Source organism: Alexandromys fortis, unplaced genomic scaffold (assembly GCF_014885135.2).
Source record: "Alexandromys fortis isolate MF-2015 unplaced genomic scaffold, M_Fortis_MF-2015_v1.1 scaffold_102, whole genome shotgun sequence".
NCBI classification, from domain to species: Eukaryota; Metazoa; Chordata; class Mammalia; order Rodentia; family Cricetidae; genus Alexandromys; species Alexandromys fortis.
The window spans coordinates 6,070,370-6,090,145 of NW_026067984.1; the positions used below are offsets into that span (position 1 = coordinate 6,070,370).

General features: G+C 37.8%; 1 protein-coding gene across 3 annotated transcripts in view; it reads left to right on the top strand.

The window, feature by feature from the left end:
- Lrba (LPS responsive beige-like anchor protein) overlaps positions 1-19,776 on the top strand; it is a 468,170-nt gene that overhangs the window by 95,936 nt on the left and 352,458 nt on the right. For all 3 annotated transcript variants that reach the window (XM_050158812.1, XM_050158811.1, XM_050158813.1), the window contains exons 23-29: positions 5,475-6,518; positions 7,550-7,728; positions 8,503-8,656; positions 9,031-9,211; positions 10,684-10,811; positions 11,125-11,232; positions 17,673-17,832. In XM_050158812.1, the coding sequence (XP_050014769.1) occupies positions 5,475-6,518; positions 7,550-7,728; positions 8,503-8,656; positions 9,031-9,211; positions 10,684-10,811; positions 11,125-11,232; positions 17,673-17,832 (1,954 nt within the window). The remainder of the gene's footprint in view (positions 1-5,474; positions 6,519-7,549; positions 7,729-8,502; positions 8,657-9,030; positions 9,212-10,683; positions 10,812-11,124; positions 11,233-17,672; positions 17,833-19,776) is intronic.

Consider the following 19,776-nt stretch of genomic DNA (forward strand, 5'->3'; position numbering starts at 1 on the left):
CTGGCCTGGGTCTGAAAAAGCCTGGGTTAAAACCGGTCTCGCTGAACATAGCGGACAAGGAGGACTACTGAGACCTCAAGAACAATGGCTGTATCCTTTCTTAACCACTGTTTTTCGTGACAGGATTCCCCTGTATAGCTTAGGCAGTCTCCCTTTTTTTCTTTTTCTTTTTTTTCATTAAAAATAATTAAAAATATATTATGATTATGGTTTTCCCTCCCCTTCTATAATGTGTTCCCAGATCCTCCCCACCTCCCCACATGTCCAACTCCACACCTTTCTCTCTTTAGGAAACAGAAAGACAAATAAAAAAACCAAATCAAACTAGAATAAAACAAAACAAAAAACAAAACAAAGAGAAAACACAAGAATAGCACACACATACATACACACAGCATAAAAATACATAATGAGAATTCATAATATGTAAACAAAAGACCTGTAAGGAAAAAATGGCCCAACAAACGTAGTTTGAGACAAAATATCTTCAAAAATGCCATCTGCTGCTGGGCACGAGGCCTGCTCTTAAGTGTGGTTCATACACATAGGAAGTCTCCATTGAAGAAAACTGATATTTTTCTTTGAGAGCGGTTGTCAATTAGAGATAACTTCTGGGTTAGGGATGAGGTCTCGTGTCCATTTTTCTTAGCACTGTGAACCTCTCTGGTGCAGACCCATGCAGGCCTGTGCATGCTGCCAGTGTCTCTGTGAGTCCATATTGTGTGTCTGTCCTGCTGTGTTTAGAGGGTCTTGTTTCCTTAGTGTCCTCTGTCCATCCTGGCTCTTACAATCTTTCCACTTCCTCTTTGTATAGTTCTCCCGAGGTGTTGTAGGAATCTAGCAGAATCACTGTATCAAGGGTAGTTGCTTTCTGGAAGTACTTTAACCATGAAGGGATTTTGGTGGAATTTGATTGTTCTCTGTGATTTATAGAGTTGTTTTTCTGAAGCACTTTACAACCTTTGCATGACTTTAGTCACAAGACACTTCTGGCACACCTGGAGCTCTTGGGTTACTGGGTACTGCAAACAGTGTCCAGTGAAGACTAAAGTGGTGGGGGTGTCATGCTTTCCTTCAGAAAAACATAGATTAGATCAGGGACTTTGGTATGAGGAACTTGTTTATCCAAAAAACAACTTTGTCTAACAATCAATAAATATGCCTTTGAACAGCTGTGCGAGGGTCAGTCTATCAGAAGTTGGGCATTCCTGCTGCCACGCAGGCCTAAAATTTATCTTGGAGTGACCCCTTTCTTTGATGACCCATACAACACAGAAGACCCAACATTTGACACCCAACAACACAGAACATCTGGTACTGACAGGAGAGGTTTAATGAAGACATCCCATTAAGGACTGAGTGTTTCAGTACCTCTCATTCTCAGCACTTTTTTTTTTCAGTTGTGGGCCTGTATATTAATTAACATCTCTACTACAGGAGGAAACTTTTCTGTGATGGCAAAGTGACACCTGATCTATGGGTGTGCGGAATGCCATTAGAAGTCATTATATTGCTATGTTCCTTTGGCAGAACAGTGGTGTTTGGTTTTCTCCAGGTTCATGGCCTATCTAGTCTCAAATTCTTGGCCACCTAAGCAGTGTCAGGCATGGGTTCCATCTTATGGAGTGGGCCATAAATCCAATCAAATAGTGGTTGGTTACTCCCACAGCTTTGTGCCACTACACCAGCATATTGCGCAGCAGGTTACCACTGTAGATTGCTGGATCTGTACTGGGTTGGTGGTTACCCTTCTCTTCTGGTAGTATGCAGAGTACTTCCAGTTCCATGAATATTAGGAGGTTCTAGGTCGCCATCAGTTTTACTTCTCCATGCTGAATGAGTTTTGTAGGTATTGTCTTCAGTAATAGGGCCATACTATCAGTTTGTGAAGGAAACTAGTAAGTAGCCTTGGCAATACCCGAGTTGTTTGGGTGTTTCCAACAATTCAATTAGATATAACATTCTTGGCACTGAAGATTGCATTTGGTGGCAAGAGAAGCCTAGTTGGGCCTTTGTCTCCTCCATTATTTGGTGATTCCATTTAGATTTTTTATAATATATGTGTTTTAAGAAGCTTCTACTGTAGTAGGTTTCCATATGACCACTCAAATGGTAAAGCCGACTTTGAACTCCAGATTCTCCTGCCTCTGTCTCACAAGTGCTGGGATTATGAATTTGTACTATCACAATCTGGTTCCTGTATTATTTTGCATGAGTTGTCTTATCTTTATGTAATGAAAAGCATAGAATTGCTATTAAGTATTTGTCAGTGATACCAAATGCTTCTGGTATTGTGATGAGTCATCAATATGTTAAACATACACAAGGAATCACATTTGAAAATGAGCTTAATTGAGTGCCTTGAAAAGAGTATTATTGATTGGTGAACGGTTACTACTTAGGAATTATGGCACTCTGAAAATTTGGGTAACAAGTTTTTATTTTGTTTTAAGTAAATTCTAGAATATTCCCAGGTATTACCATATTTAATACAGATACTAATGTTCTTAAGGGTTTCTCTTTATATACTCATGTCATATTAGTAAGGAAATGTTGCTTAAATCATTTTATGAAAGGAGGAGGTTTATTTTACATTTATTATGGTTGCTTACTAATAATTATGGTAAACTTTAGAGTAAGAACTGCAGATTTGTGAGAAAACTCTTGTAGGGGAGAAACAGCTTTCCTGCCTATCCATTTTATCTTAATGGCCAGGCCATTGGCAATTAGACTGACAAAAGTAAATAAGTCTATCAATTCATTTAAAATAGATTTTAAGCCCTTCATAAGGACGTGAATAATCAGTGAAGCCATTAAATTTGCTATTTTTGTGCTGTGTTAGACCAAGAGGAAACACTGTGGAAAGACATAAGATGAAGAGGCATGAGCTACAAGTAAATTAGCAAACTGTCAGAAGTTTAAATTCCTCCCAGTATCCACTCTTTGTGGAACTAAGGTTCTTCTTTTCCTCCCATTACAGGGAGGGCGTCTTTGGGGGCATGTCTTAGTTTCATGACTTGTTTCTTAAGACATGGGAGCTCTGGTTCAGAGGTCTTTCCAACATTTTTCAGTTCCTCAGCTTAAAATACATTAGATGCTTAAAGTACTGTATTTTTTGATAGAGCACTCTGAACTCTGTCAACTGCAAGCAAAGAAATACATTTTTGTTACCACCCCCCCAAAACAAAACAAAAAAACCAAACAATCAAACACAGTTCTTCTAAAACTCAGAGTCAAAAGACCAGTAGCAAATTAGGAAGAACTGATTAAAATTCGAGATTAGTATTCCCAATTATAAATTATAGAGAGAGACAATACAATTATGTCCAAGGGGCACAATCAAACATCTCATGGAGGAATGTGTAAAAATTATTTTAGATTTTTAAAATATTCTGTACCAACTTATTATAAGAAGACTTTAAAATAATATTATTTTCATCTAATTGACCAAAAATAATTAGGTGAAAAAATTTGGAATATTGGTTAGTCCAATATTTTTTAATATAGGATTTTTTAATATAACAGTTTTTATAGGGCAATTTATACCTGTGCGTATATGAAAAACAATACTCAGGCATAACACATGAGAAATTAATAGTTGATTAATTACCTGATTGTTGGTAGAATTTTTGCATTTGAGGTAGACTGTGGTAAAAAGACATTTTTTACAAATACTATTTGTATTTGAGCCATGTGAACTTTCCTATTTCAGAATCACTTTTGGTTCATTGTATGAAGGAATGAATGTACAGTGTTTATGGCCTATATCACTTGTTTTTCTTATGGTGTAGTTTCCCTTTGTTTTTAAGCTTGTAATGTTATTTTCATAATATATTCACTTAAATAGTTTCCCTGAGATAGCATATGCCTCAAATTTGATTTCTCACTAGAAAACTTTAATAGTAGAAAAATTATTGAATATACATTTGAATAAGTGCTTTGTGTATGACAAATCAATATTTGTAATTTTATTTTACTATTTTACTTCTTCCATGTATGAATGTTGAATGCTGTTCTATCAGTCTCTAAAAGATCTTGTTTGTGGTAGTCATCTTTTGACTGATGTACATTGATTTCTCATAGGGAATGATTCAGTTGCCTTGAAAACATATGTCTTATTTATCTGTTGTGGAAAACATTGTTAACCTAAGAACTAGAAACCAAGTTATCGCTTTTAACAAACATTGTACAAATTACCACAGTCAAAAGATACACTTGTTTAAAGCAAATCTAGTTGCTAGACGTGCCTACCAATTTTTAAAAGGTCTAAACTTTTATGTGTTAAGCATTCTTAATATATGAAATAAAAGATAAAAGAGTGTCCTAGTTGATTTTTCCTTTATCTCCTAGTTAGTAAATTTGAGTGTCAACTAAGTTGTAGGAAGTGGCAAAAAGTCTTGTCATTAATAGCACATCAGTACCTTTAACTGGGAGTTTAAAGAAGTGCTTTCCAAACATCACACACAGCTATAGATTAGCAATCAAATCCTTGTGAAGATTAATGAGTAGTCTTTTAGCTGGGTAATTTAGAACAATATCTGGTAATTAATTGTGAATTATCAGTTTTAAGTCACAAATACCTTTAGAAAATAGCATAAAAAGATAACAACGGTGGTAATTATTCAATTATCACTTAGCTTTTAGAATGTTGGAATAAATTAAAGGTAAATTAGTAAACCAACTGAATTTAAGGTTTTAAAAGCATTTCAAACCCTGAAAGTAAATGCTATCTAACTTGTAGTATTTTTCCCCGTAATAACTCAGTCCCCAACCCAACATGACAGTAGGATGAATACATTATATTTATTTACATTTACATATACATATATTACGTACTTGGGATTTCAAAATTTTTGGTCTTGTGTTCTGTCTTATAAAGCTCCAGCTTTTGTATTGCACAGAAAGAGAGAGAACCAAATGAAAGAGACACCATTTGTAACCAGTTCAAACTTTGAAAATAATGGTTAACCTTTGTGGGAACATTTGACTTTTTTCTCCATTATGAAAATAACTTGTATCCATTAGCTAAGTTTAAATAAGATTTTGGGTCTTATAGCTATATTTAGACCTGCCATAATATCAAGGATAATTAATTTATTTAAAAATTTTCTTTTGAGGATAAATGATAAAGAAATGGGTTTTCATGCTATTAAAGCTGTATATTATCCAGTGTGTAATGCTCTTTCCAGTGGGCCTATACTTAGATCCTGGCATAATATATAGAGAGGCTAGAGGAATTATGAATTCTTTTCCCATATGTCTTTATGAATAAGATTTATGAGTAATTATGTTCTTGTAATTTCACGGTATGCCACCTGTTATCATTCAAATTATTTTATCAAAAAGAGGAGTTATAAGTAGCATAAGTTTTATCATTAGTTATACATTTATGAAATTGTTGAATTTTATGTTCTATAAATGGTGCTCATTAAAAATACATCTCTTAACTGATTATATATATATATTTTTTATAGGTTACTTTTGAAATACACAAAGAAAATCTTGCCAATATGTTTAGGGAGCAGCAGGGAAAAGGTGATGAAGGATTAGGGCCATGTTCGTCAAGTCTGGTTCCAGAAGTTACTGATGTTACCAGGGATGGTGATGTTTCAATTGGGCCCCAACACTCAGATCTGAAGGATTCTCCCAACTCTCCTCATTTTACTAGAAATAGTGATGAGAACTCAAGTATTGGAAAGGCAAGTTCAGTGGATTCTGCATCCAACATTGAACTGCAGACACCAGATACGCCTAATGACCAAAAGAAGATGGAGCAAGGAAGCCAAGAGTTACTGAATCAAGCCAATTTAGACAAAATAGCAACAAACGAGACAGAGGATGCATGTGATTTAGAAGCATCTTCTGAGGCAGTAGAATCTATGATTCTTGTCTCTAATTCTTTTGAACTACCTGGCAAAGATACTGTGATCATCAGTGAAATAAGTGCTTCCATAAGTTCTCCCTCAGAACAAGATGCTGCAGAGTTGCCAGAATTACTGGAAAAATCTGGAGTAGAGGAAGAAGATGATGATGATTATGTGGAACTGAAGGCGGAAGGCGGCCCTAGCGAGGAAGCCGGTCTGCCCACAGGGCTCCAGGGTAACAGTGTGTCTGTAGCTGCCCCTGAAGCCACACGTGAAAAGGACTGTGAAGTTCAAGAGGAAGCGCCTGTTACTAAGATTCAAAATGATAGTGAAACTGGAGATTCTAAAGATTCTACATTCATAACTATGGCCACACCAGGGCCGTTAGCTACCTCACCAGAAGCTCCTGTTTCCCCAACAACTGTACAGTCAGACATTGATGAGGTGCTGGATGAAGGGATAAAAACAACCAACCCTGCTGGAGAAACTGAATCATTTAGTGATTGTGTTGATAATGGCTCCGAGGCTCCTGTTACTTCCGAGCAAAAGATTGCTAAGCTCGATGTTTCCAGTGTTGCTTCAGATACTGAGAGGTTTGAACTGAAGGCAAGTACAAGCATGGAAGCAGCCCAGGCGCAACGACATGGGCTTGAGGTAATTATAGAACTGTCTTTAAAAAAAACTTAAAAAAATACGTATGCATATTTTGCCTGCATATTTGTGTTCACTGTGTGTACCTGCATTGTCTTTATCATGAATTTGCACTGTTAAAAACAGTAAGCGTGGATACTTTTATTTGGTTAGTATAATATTACTAACAATTATGTAAGTGTATATGTCAAATGGTTATATAGTATTTGGCAATTATTCTGAATTTATGGCTATTTTCTCATTCATTCAATTTTGTGGTGCTGAGGATTGAACCCAGGGTTTTATGTATGCTGTGTAAATACTGTCCTCCTGATTACGCTCTCAAGGCTAACGTGAGTTCATTAAGTGGCATTTTTGTTATTATTTTAACACAGCATCGCCAATCATTACCACCTTCAAACTCTAGAATTGGCATAAGTTTAGTTTATAAAGCAGCTATAGGAAATACTTGCTTTTTCTTCTTCAGCTAAATCAATTCTAGCACATTGCTTTTCCAGGTAAATCTGGGAGTGTGTATTTTCCAGTGCATGAGTGTGGTTTCAAATTTAAGGGTCTCTTGGTACTATGCGGGGAGTCCGTGTGATTGAGATGCACAGCTTTCTTTTTAATCAGTATTTCACAGTGACATGTGCTACACGTAATTATTATTGCTTTTCTTCCCCACCTCTTTGTTCCTCATTTCCTCCCCCTTTTTTGGTTGTTGTTGTTTTATCTGCTGTTTATTATGTTGACTTTTGTTAATTCTTATTTTAACTAACAAAGAATAATCTATTTACTGTCTGGATAATAAATACTGTTGTCTTTGCTAATATTCAAAATTAAAAACTGCTTGATTCCTTTGTGAAATGCTACACAGTGACAATGTCTACAATAGCATGGCTCCATGCTAATTTTTGTTGAATTGTGGTATTAGTGTTGTTGGTGGCTTTGCTTTAACTGTGTGGTAAGACTACTTGTTGATAGTCTTTCTTTGCTAATGTTTTTCTTTTTGAAGTTAAACCTACTTTATAACTTCTTAAACTTTTCTCTATTAGGTATCAAGGCAACAGGAAGAGCCAGGGCAAGAAACAGCCCCAGATGCTGTTGACCAGCAAAGGAGGGACACCAGGTCTACCATGTTTCGCGTTCCTGAGTTCAAGTGGTCTCAGATGCATCAGCGTTTGCTCACGGATCTCTTATTTTCCATAGAAACAGATATACAGATGTGGAGAAGGTTTGTTCAAGTGTTCACTAGAGATGACATATATAAATCTTAGTTTCTCTTTTCAAAGAAATTTATGTAAACATTTTACATTACTCCATACATTTGATTGAAAAAGCAAATTATTCTATGTTGGTATTTTATCACATTAACTTTTATTCTCTTCTATGCATGGAAGCCCAAGTTGAACTCAAGACCATAAAAATTCAAGATTTCCCTTATTAAAAATTACTTAATGTTTTATATAATTTTTTCCATACTAGAATTAACTAGAAGGTAGGTGTTCCAAGTAGACTTATTATTGTAAATGCCAAAATCTAGTTGAAATTCATGTACGACATTGCTCTTATATTTATCATAAGAAATCTGTGTATTTTCCATTGTGCAATTTGCAATTTTTAAACAACCCAGTTTGTTGATTTTTGTTTGTATGTGACTCTTACCATATTTAAAAGAATTTTATACCATCATATAAGAAAGTAGTAGTAAAAATTAATTTTTAATAGCACATGTAGTACCATTTGCCTCTTAATTTTTGCCTTGACTTCTCAATAAGTATGGTTTCATTCAATTCTTTAACTCAGATATATGATGAATAGTGTCTGTGCTTCAGCACAGCTATGTGTTGGACACAGTAACTGCTGGCGAAGAGTACTTACTTTACTTGATCTGAGGAAGTGTGTACCCCAGATTCAAAAGCATCTTCTTTTCTGCCTCGCCTACAGCAGGCGTACTTTGGTTTCCTTTCTTTAGCTTCATCAGTAAACATAATTTATCTTTGGACAGCCATTCATCAAAGACAGTTATGGACTTCGTGAATAGCAGCGATAATGTCATCTTTGTACACAACACAATTCATCTCATCTCTCAAGTGATGGACAACATGGTCATGGCTTGTGGGGGTATACTGCCATTGCTCTCAGCTGCTACGTCGGCCACAGTAAGGACTTCCCTACTACATACAAGTGGTGTGATAGCATGGATGCATCTTATGATTAAAGTTTAATGCAGTGGTTGCTGTACATCATAACTGCTGTAATAAAATACATACCTTCATATTTACCTGAAAAACATCTTAGCATGTGTTGCAGGAATGAAAAACCTATGAAGAATGTTACTTTATTAGGCATGAGTGAGCTCATGAAGAATACTTTGGAAGTATTCTCATTGTTTTTTTCTTTTTATATCAAAAGAGCAAATCAGTCTATTGTTCTAGATTTCCAGAAAGCCTGACCTTGAAAAAAGGTAGAAATTTGTGGAAGCCAATAGACATAATTAGTAGTAGACATAATTACCAGACTTTTTACTTTGCAGCACGAGCTGGAGAATATTGAGCCTACTCAAGGTCTTTCAGTAGAAACCTCAGTGACATTTTTGCAGAGGCTAATTAGCCTCGTGGATGTGCTTGTATTTGCAAGTTCTCTTGGATTCACTGAAATTGAAGCTGAAAAAAATATGTCGTCTGGAGGAATTCTACGGCAGTGTCTCCGGCTTGGTAAGCTCTTAAAAGCCATTAGTTAAGGATTATATTTAACATTCTCAGTCATCCACACTGACGGATAAGTAAAACTTTTCTTATTTTGAGGAGAATGTGAATGCTTGCCATGCTGCCACACGCCTGCGTTTTGGAGCACACTGAGGTAGTTAGCGAGTTTGTCATGGGTTGGGCATAATCGACATGTTGCTGAGGTGATTCTGATTAACAGTCACCCTCTCTGTTAGCTTCTCTTTTCCGAAGTAGTGCCCTGCAGATTTTATACGTCATCATCAGATCTTCTTAGCATGCATATTTATCTTGGGTGAGGCCCAAGTTGGTCTTCCAAGTACCATGAGATGCTGATCCCTTTCTCTTCCAAACACACTTCAGTAGGTATGGTCTACGTGGTCATCACTCAAGTACACTTTTATTGAAATAAGCTTGGATAGTTAACAAAAATAATTAAATCTCAGTTTTCTGGGAACACTTCTTCCTTAAGTGAACGCAAATGTCCTCAGAATGACTGTTTGACTGCTGAGTCTGAAGACGTCTTTGCTAGATAAAGTAAACCCCTCTCCTTTGCATAAGGTTTCCTGTATCTAGGAGTAAGTACTGAGATTTGGTTAATTGACTTGCTTATGGAGACAATATAGTGGAGAGAGAGGACCTAAGAAATGGGAGCAAATCCTTAGGAACTATGACTTCTGCTGTTTTTATAAATGACTGTCTTCATAAAGTCATAATAAATATATCATTTTTTAACTTCTGTCATTAGTGTTGAATTTGATATTTTAATGACAACCATTTTATTCTTTTGTCCACGAGAGAATTGTAGATAAAAAAATTAGAAAATTCATCTCAAATTTAAAACCATAATTAGTGCAGTTGAAATCTGAATGTAGATTTGTCTGCATAGGCCTGCTCTGTCTTTAAACTTATTAGAATTTCTGAGCTGGGTTTGCTGTACACAGTGTTAGATTAGCTGACTCTCATTCCGAGGCTTTGGGTTTAGCCCTTTGTAGCACAAGAGATTCCCTTTCAACAGAACTCCCTAAATTGTTTCTGAGGCTGCTGCAGGACATTTTTTGAAATAGGATTCTATGAAAGTTGGTTTTGAACTTGCTGTGCAGTTGAAGATGACATTTGAACTAGCGATCTTGCTGCCTCCTCATTTCAAGTGTTGGAATACAGGCATATACCACTAAACCTTGTTTTATGCTGAGATTAGGGATTAAACCTAAAGTCTCAGCAATGCTGGATAAGCACTCTGCTACCTGAGCTGTTTTCCCAGATCCTAACTGTAGCAGAGAATAAAATCAGACAATAAACATTAGGTGAGAGTCTAGGGACATTTTAGGAATTTGTTGAAGGTAATCTGTTTTGAATAAAGTGTAATGGGAATCGTACTGTGTAAGTGATTTATATCTTTGCTGTAACCTTAAATATAACTTTCTTCTCTTTCCCAATCTTTGTCTTACAATACAATATAGTGTGTGCAGTGGCTGTAAGGAATTGCCTGGAGTGTCAGCAGCACGCGCAGCTGAGGGCTCGAGGAGATGCAGCACAAAGCTTGAAGACAGCACATGGCCTGATGCTCATGGGGAAGTCTGCAGCAAAAGTAAGATGTGTATTCCACAATGAAGATGCTAACAGTTTGCTCATTTCAACACCAAGCTAAATAAATCTGATATAGTCTTAGTCAGTATGACATATTTATGTTTAAATACATGGTAAATATTTGTGTACTTACTCTTGTCTGGTTTTTTAATACTTTTCCTTGTTGTTATGTCAATTTTCCCCATGTGACGTCTCTTGCCATAACCAACTCCCACAAGAAAACATAATGTGGCATGGTTTTCTGACACTTTACTGTGTTCTCTAAATCTGTTTAATGTATATATATATTGTTATTACTGTTTTATTTCAAATAGAGCCCAGTGGACATTGTAACTGGTGGTATATCTCCAGTAAGAGATCTTGACAGGCTCCTGCAAGACATGGACATTAATCGGCTTCGAGCGGTTGTTTTCAGAGACATCGTAAGTTCAAATATTTCCTTCAAGAGTTCTCTTAGCTAGTATGTGCTTCCTTTTGGTCCTAAAGTCCTTAAAGTAGATGCCCTGAGAGGTAATACAGAGGGTTTCAACAGGCAGGCCTAGAAAACAGGATTCTTGGCAATGTTTTTTAGAAGCATACAGTGGCACTAGGGATTACCTAAATAAACAACTAGTTTATCCGAGTGAAATAGCAACCCATTGCCTGTGCTTCTCATGTGCTCAGCAAATTCCAAAACTTCAAAAAATTGTGTACTTTCATAACTCCATTTTACAGGAGAATTTGATGTATGGAGATCGAAAGTAACCTGGTCAAGTGATGTTTTTAGTAAATGGTAGTCAGAATTGATACCCACTTGTCTTGCCTCCAGAATCCTTGCACTTATTGTAATGACATGTGCTTTCTCCTAACATTGTATTATGTTACTGATTATTAATTTTTTTCCATCAAGTTTTTTTTTTCTTTCAATTTTTCGAGATAGGATTTTTCTATAGCTTTGGAGCCTGTCCTGGAACTCACTCTGTAGACCAGGCTGGCCTCAAACTCACAGATATCTTCTCATCTCTGCCTCCTGAGTGCTGGGATTAAAGGCATGGGCCACCACCACCTGGCCCCTCAAGGGATTTTTAAAATGTAATAAAGGATGCTTAAAGAAATGTGTCTCCTATTGTGGCATTTTAGAGCTGTGACTATAGTTACTTGTCTTCCTGTCTTTTTAACTTTTTTAAAGAAAATAATTTTGTTAGCAGATTTTGATGTTATGTTTTTAAAGTTTTATAAAATATAAGTCTTAAAATAAAGTCATTTGTAATCTCACTATAGGGACTATTATCTTTAGTAATTACTTGCTGAAGAACACTTACGATCTATTTCTTATTGGATATTTTATATTTATGAACTTTTCAGAGCAGCAGTTTTCTTTTCCTTACTCTTTCTCTGGTATTTTAGTGCCCTCTTGTGTTCTTGACTAGGTCTTGATTCAAGTATAGAATTTGGAGTATTGTCCTGCTCAGTAGGTTGTGAACACTGAATAGTACAGGACGAGGTGCTGTGTATGTAGTATCTCATTTTTAGCCCCATTAGGAAGATGGCAGGGCTAGGTTGTTTTCTGCTTAAATTCATGGTTTCTAGAAAGAGGTGGAGAAGTGAGTAATTTAATGTGATGAATAAGGAATTAGTTAGGCATAAGTAGTCAGTAGTTGGCTAAGAAGACCACATAAATGATTTGCCTAATGGTCATATTGGTATCAGTTAGAACACATGGCAGGAAAGGGATGTTTAATAAAAAAATGTAATTTATCTTTTCTACCAAGACTGAGAAACTTATATGTGCAGATTTACAAGGTATCATAGATTTTATCGTATGAGAAATGTGTCTAAGAATTGTTTCAAGTAGACCCGTTGAGAGTTTGATATCTGATTTTTTCCCCTGAAGTCATATCTAAAACTTTTGACAATAGTTATTACAGTCTTGCTTATTTTTATTTTATGAGAATGGTTGATAATAATCGATGTTTAATATAATTGTCCCTTAAATTCCCATCTGTTTTAGGGAACAAAGCTAAAGGCCTAGGGCAAATACCAATATGCTGGCATATATGTTTAGACTTAGAAGCTAACCAAGTACCAACTTCTTGAGATTCATTTAATTTTAGGATTTGATAGACACTAATTTTTAAAATTAAAATTAAGCTAAGCCTTTCTGAGATGTCAACAGAAGGGATGTGTGTGTAGCATCTTCTTGACTGGACACAGGTCATTGATAGTCACATGCAGGCCGTCTGTAGAGCTATGATGGCTGTCTCTGTGCCTCAGGTTAGTTTGTACTTTTCTTTGAGGAGAATGCTTTATATTCTGCTTGTGTGTAAAATACTCTGAAGTTCATTTTCCACCCGTTTCTCTATGTGACACCTTTACTTCTTACTCCTGGATATTTGTTCTGGATATTCTGGGTATCATACTGCAACACTGCTTGTTGGGATTAATGAGTCCTGGCCTTCAGTTGCTTTTCCCTCCTAGAACCTTCTAAGTTACTAGAAGCTGTGCCTAGTTAGAGGATCAGAGGATCACCTGTTGACCATTGATTTTTTAAAAAAATATTTATGTATTCATTATGTATACAGTATTTTGTCTGTGTGTATGCCTGCACAGACCCCATTGCAGAAGGTTATGAGCCACCATGTGGTTGCTGGGAATTGAACTCAGGACCTTTGGAAGAGAAGGCAATGCTCTTAACCTCTGAGCCATCTCTCCAGCCCCCTAATTTTTTTTTATAAAACAGAAGACTCTCTTTTGTCTTAGGTCATCTCTGAAGAGTAAACCCATCTTTGGGAGGCCCCTTCCCTGTCTTAGGCGGGCCCTCTTCTGTAGAAGTTGCCCGTCTATGGAGGAATCTTCATTGTTGGTGCAGTATTTGCAACCAAACCTTACTGGCCAACAGGGTCAGAAGGACTTGCTAAGTGACCATATGGGTTATCTGATCTTACACAGAATTCAGAAATGAATGCCTATGGCAACAGGCGTTGATTGCCAGCAATAGGGTCCCCAATCGCCACTGGACCCAGCCTCCCATTTGAGCTATGGTATTCAACCAGCCCTTTGGCTAAACTGTTACAATCTGGTGTGCTAATTGTAATATTTCAATGGTTATTCAAGTAACCATTAAGTTGTTTCACCACATAAGAGGCATTAGCAATATTAACAGATGTCATACAAATGGAATAATGAACAAGACATTTGTTGACTAGTCATATGTCCACCTGCTCCTACAATAGGGCAGTCTGTTGATTTAAATTCGAAAGTCCAAATTTAATGTGGACACTCAGGGCATTCTGAGTCTGGAGCGCATCGTTGACTTGTCTCTCCAGTTTATCCACGGTGTCCGACACCAACGATGTTTGTGCCATTGCCAGTCCTGAAACCATGGCTGCAGCAGCAGACACCGCGATGACATCAATCACTGCAGCTGTCTCTCCAGAATCTCGTTTCTCTCGACACAGGGTCGTCTCAGTCTGCTTAGCCTTTTTGGTAATTGGTAGTGGTATGATGGCTGGTACCCGAACCAACAAGGCAGCACTGGAGTGGTCATCCCAGCAGTCGCTCAGGCCACAGTTTCTGAAAGAACAACCAAGAATATCATTTCCCCCAAAGGTGCTATTTCATACTACAAAAATGAAAAGAAAAAAGAAAACTAAAACAAACATGGGATTTAATAGTGCCTAGGCTCTCGGAGAAATATTCCAAAAAAGAAAGATAGGAACTACACTCATTTGTATAGGATTCCTTTAAAGTAATATTCATAGCCCAAAAAATGTAACAAAATATAAAGCATTCACAAAGGAAAAGGTTTGATTAACAGAAGCCTGCTCCATTGCCATATTGCTTAAAGCAGTTCCAGCAGTATAGTTTGAGGAATAAAAAGATGAATACAAAGAACTAGCTTGGCTCACTGATCAATACAAGGGGGTTCCCACAGGCTTCACACATAGCTTTCTGCTTGATTGGGACTCACCAGGAGGCTCATCAAGAGAACGACAGGTGTCATTCTCAGGCTCATCACAGGATCCTTTCTCATCATTTTCCACAGCCCGAACATATCGCTCTGGTACCCAAATGGGCTTATCCGTTCCTGGAGGAAAAACACAAACAGCTCCTCTCACCCTAGCCAACAGGCTAGCCATCCATAGCTTTCATCACCGAAGTGGCTTTCCGGGGGGACACCCTTGTAGGTTGTGTTGTTAAGACTGCCCCCATCTCTGCTAAGAGATCGCGTCCCCATAGATTGACAGGCAGGCTGAGAAGAACATATGGCTGGAAAAAACCCTCATGTCCTTCTTCATCATGCCATTTCAATATTCTTGTTTTTTGAGGAGTTGTTTGACCTATTCCCTGCAGCCGTTAAGTACCTTCTTCCAGGGGCCATACCTTTGGCCAATATTTTAAAGACGAAACTCATACATCTGCCCTGGAATCTAAAATACCATCAAAACCTTTTCCCTCTATAGTTATTCTAAGTTGGGGCTGTTCATTTAACTGTGCAACCCAAAAAGCAGCCGTTCCAGGGGATCTAAACCCTTGATTGCCACGGGCTCGTTTAATATTGGTAACCTTGTTGGGAATCAACACTAATTGTGCTATCCGCTCACCTTGAGGAATTACCACCACCTCCTGTTCGATAGATGTCATAACTTTAATGTCCTCTTGATAGTCTGCATCTACTATCCCAGGATGTATTTGGATTCCCTTTAAAAGGGTACTGCTTCTGCCTAATATAAGTCCCATGGAACTGGACATGGCCCCTGCTGGGGTGCCGTCCCTGCGGTCCCGCAGTCATTGCTCCATACACTGAGGTTTTGGGGCCCTGGAGCAGGGCCCTCTGCCAGTTTCCCTGCTGTTGATTAATGGTACATGGCAGAGGTTTCCCATCTATATCTGTTTTAGAGAAACAGTCTTTAGCCCAATGTGCTCCCCTTCTGCATTTAGGGCACAAGCCAGGTTTCCTCCTCCCCTTCATTATCAGCTGCGGGCATTCCTTTCGAAAATGACCAGGAGTTCCGCAGTTAAAACAATTACGGCCTCCGGCCCTCTCTCCCAGTGCTCTTATGCTTCTCCGAGGTTGAATAGCTGCCGCTATAACCTGGCCTTGAATGAAATTCCCATCTATATCTCTGCATATCCTGATAGATTCATTTAAACTTTTTCTTTTGTGAGGGCGTTATGCTTCCTTACAATATCTATTGGAATTTTCAAATACGAGTTGTTTTATCATAGGCATGGCTGTTGTCTCATCTCCAAACAATCTACCTGCTACTTGTAACAGTCTATCTACATAATCTTGGAATGGTTCAGACGGTCCTTGTAGAACTTTGGTAATTGATCCCCAGCTGCTTTGTTAGGTAGGGCCTTCCAAGCTTTAGTGATAGCTGCAGCTATTTGGACCAATACTCCTGGATCATACAGAATTTGTTGCTGCAAATCACCATAAATCCCAGCCCCAGTTAACATATCTAAATTACTTTGAGCTTGACCTGCTAGAGCATTTAACTGGGCCGTTTGCTTACAGTTTTCCTGATATTCTCCTCGCCATAGGAGATCATCTCCCCCAGATAAGACAGCACGACATAATTGCTGCCAATCACTGGTGTTAAATTCATAGCAGAGAAAGATTCTACCATGGCCAACGTGAAGGGAGCTTGAGCCCCATATACAGCTACAGCTTCCTTTAATTGCTTCATTTCTTTAAATTGTATTGCAAAATGTTGGTGAATTATTTGCCCTGGGTTGTTGGTGTCTGGCACCTCCATCACTGGTGCAACCATGTGTACAGGATGGAAACAAACTCCCTTGTTTTGTTCAGTGCCAGAGCCCCTACTCAACTGAGACCACCAACCATTATTATAAACCCGTGGGGCCAAGGGAGTTGATGTGAGTCTTTTTTTACTCAACGTTTTCTCAGCTTTTTAAAGAGATTTTTTAATTCCTTACGTATAAACCCCTCTTCTTCTTCTGATGAATCCTCCTCACTATCCTCCACTAGCTCTAAATCATCAAACCCCCCCCCCCCATCATCCGACTCTTTTCTGAACCAAGAAACCATACCTCCCATCTTTTCTCCTCAATATGTCTCCATTGGCCAGGAACGACGCTGTCTGCTTACCTCTCTTGGAGGGGCTTCCAACGGCGGTCTCTCAGCGTTCCCTTTCCCAATATCTTGGTGGGGACCTCCAATTGCCGCACACTGCGGCCCCAGTCTGTGCTCTAAGCGCCAGACCCCAGTTCGCGAGCTTCGGGCAAGGGGCTGGAGGTTGAGAATACACACGCAGACAGACCGACACACGCAGCTCCAAAAACGCTGGTTCAGAAAGCCCGTCTTTATTAGCACCATGTAGACTTAAATACCCTGCAGTCAATGGTCAACAGGTGATCCTCTGGTCCTCTAACTAGGCACAGCTTCTAGTAACTTATATTAGAAGGTTCTAGTAGGGAAAAGCAACTGAAGGCCAGGACTCATTAATCCCAACAATTGCTGTGATGTTAAAATTATATAATTGGATTTTTTTTGATGAGAAATAAAAATAATCAGTTACCTTTATATTGTGGTGATTGCTATTTGAGTAACCATATAAAGTGTGGTTTACTATGTCTCTTAAGATTGAGCACTCATTTTTTAAAGTTGAATCAGGTTTTCTTTTTCTGTGTTTGAAAGTATAAACATTTTTTTTAAAGGCACTGCCAAGCATATTCGTGAACCTTGCTCAAATGTATTTTAGAATTATTATATTTGGTAATAAATTGTTATACAAATGATACATTATTTTCTATGCACGTTGAAGGATTTGTGAACATCATGTATATTTGAATGTTGTATGAAATAAGATTAAAATGTTAATAGCGGCATGAACAATTACTTTTGTTTATTTCTCAGGAGGATAGCAAACAAGCTCAATTCTTAGCTTTGGCTGTTGTGTACTTTATTTCTGTTCTGATGGTCTCAAAATACAGAGACATTTTAGAGCCACAAGATGAAAAGCACAGTCAGTCTCTTAAGGAAACCGGTAGTGAAAATGGGAATGCTTCCCTTCCTGGTAAGTTCCTAAATTTTATCCCCTGATACCCAAGTTCAAACAGAACTCTTATCTGATTAAGTCACTGATTCTGGAACTTAAGCCCACTGTGTCTCAAGTGAGACCACAGGTTTATATTACTAATAGCAAAATATCTTATGATTACCAATAGCTTGCATATCATAAAACTTATAATATGTAAGTTATTTACCAATTATTTACCTACTGGTAAACTTGACCAATATTTTAGGTATTGTATAATTATTTACAGTTGGGAGATGAGATGAGCTTTGTTCTGTAAGTGAACCATCTAATAAAAGATGAGAAAGTGTTATCCTTTGTAAGTAAAGAGTCCATTGTTTTTAATTTAGTATTTGCTGTGAAGAGTTCTAGGAAGTTTTTTAAACAATTAGTAGGGATAAGATAACTACAGTTCTAAAAGTAGCTTTCAGTTACAGAAGTATAGTTAGGTAAACAGCTCTGATAGTTATAGAACTAGCTGCCCTGAGAGGAGGTTTTTTTTTCATATATTTTCATTTGATACCTATTAGGTACTTGTATCCATGTAGATTCGTACCTATGGGAAGAAAAAGACTCTACTGCCATGAAGCATATCTCTGGCAGAAAAAGACAAGATATTTTTTAATAGATAAATTTTATGATATTTTCGAGGTCAGAAAAGTGATAATAAATAAAATATCACACATGACAGGAGAGATAGTTTATGTATTTTTCTTTAAGTGAAATGAGCCATTATTGGAATGTTGAGTACAGAGTTATAACTGATATGTATTTTTAAAATAAGACTCCGAGGCCAGGTTCAGCTGATAAAAGCATTTGCCAGGCAACTGTAATGACCTGAATTCAGCCACAGTGGAAGGCGAGAACTGACGCCTGTAAGTTGTCCTCCACATGTGCACCGTGGCGTGTGTGTGCTAGTGTTCAAATATATAAATATATATCATATGTACGTTATAAACACATATACAGCCGTAATAAATAAAATATTAAATACCATTTTGGATTCTGTTTTGAGGACACCCCTCAGAGGGAAAGAAAGAACAAGTGTTTGGTTCTGTGCTGCCATGTGACCTAGAACATTGAGATGAGTGGTTTAAAACTACAACTATCTTAACATTTCATGATTCTGTGGGTGTCATTTGAATATGGCATGTTGGGAATGCTCACCCTGCTCTAGATGTTTCCTGGGACTTAAAGTCTTAGGATGGCTTTTCTGCTGTCTGGTGACTCAGCTGAGGGGGCTCTAGGCTAGGGTTGGCCGAGAGAAGCACCTCAGCTTGTGTCATTTGGAGGGAGGGTCTTGAGTCTTATGTTAATTTAATTCTTTGTCCCCCCCCCATTAGTTTGAAAGGCTTTTCTGCTTCTCTGTAGTCTCCCTCATTAGTGTAGAAGTCAGTTAAATTTCTAAACTGAGCTGGTTTGGAGTCTGGTAGAGTCAGGTCTGGCAGGCCTTATTAAAACTCAGCCTGGGAACTGGCTGTTACTCTGATTCTATTCTGTTGCTTACCCATTCTATTGACCTAGCTAAGATCGAAGGATTTCTTCAGTACCACCAGGCACGAGTTAGTAGGATCATTACAGTAATTGCCTTCCACTACCAGTTAGGAGGACAATGCAGCAATTGATGTGATAACTTGATGGTTTATGATTTTAACCTCGCAGATAACAAGAGGCAGTCAGATTCTAGATATATTTGGATGACAGAAAAACAGTGCTTTTGAACCTTAATTTGGGTACTTTATAAAGAAAAGGTATTCAATAGTTATTATACGATATACTATAGTATATCAAGGGTGAAATATTTCAGTTTTCAACCTGTTGACTTTAGGTATCTTTTGACATACAAGATGTAGGGAAGGCAGAGAAATAACAAAATCACACACACACGCACGCACATGCACACACAGACACACATTCCCTTTGTGTATGGGATGAGATTGTGAG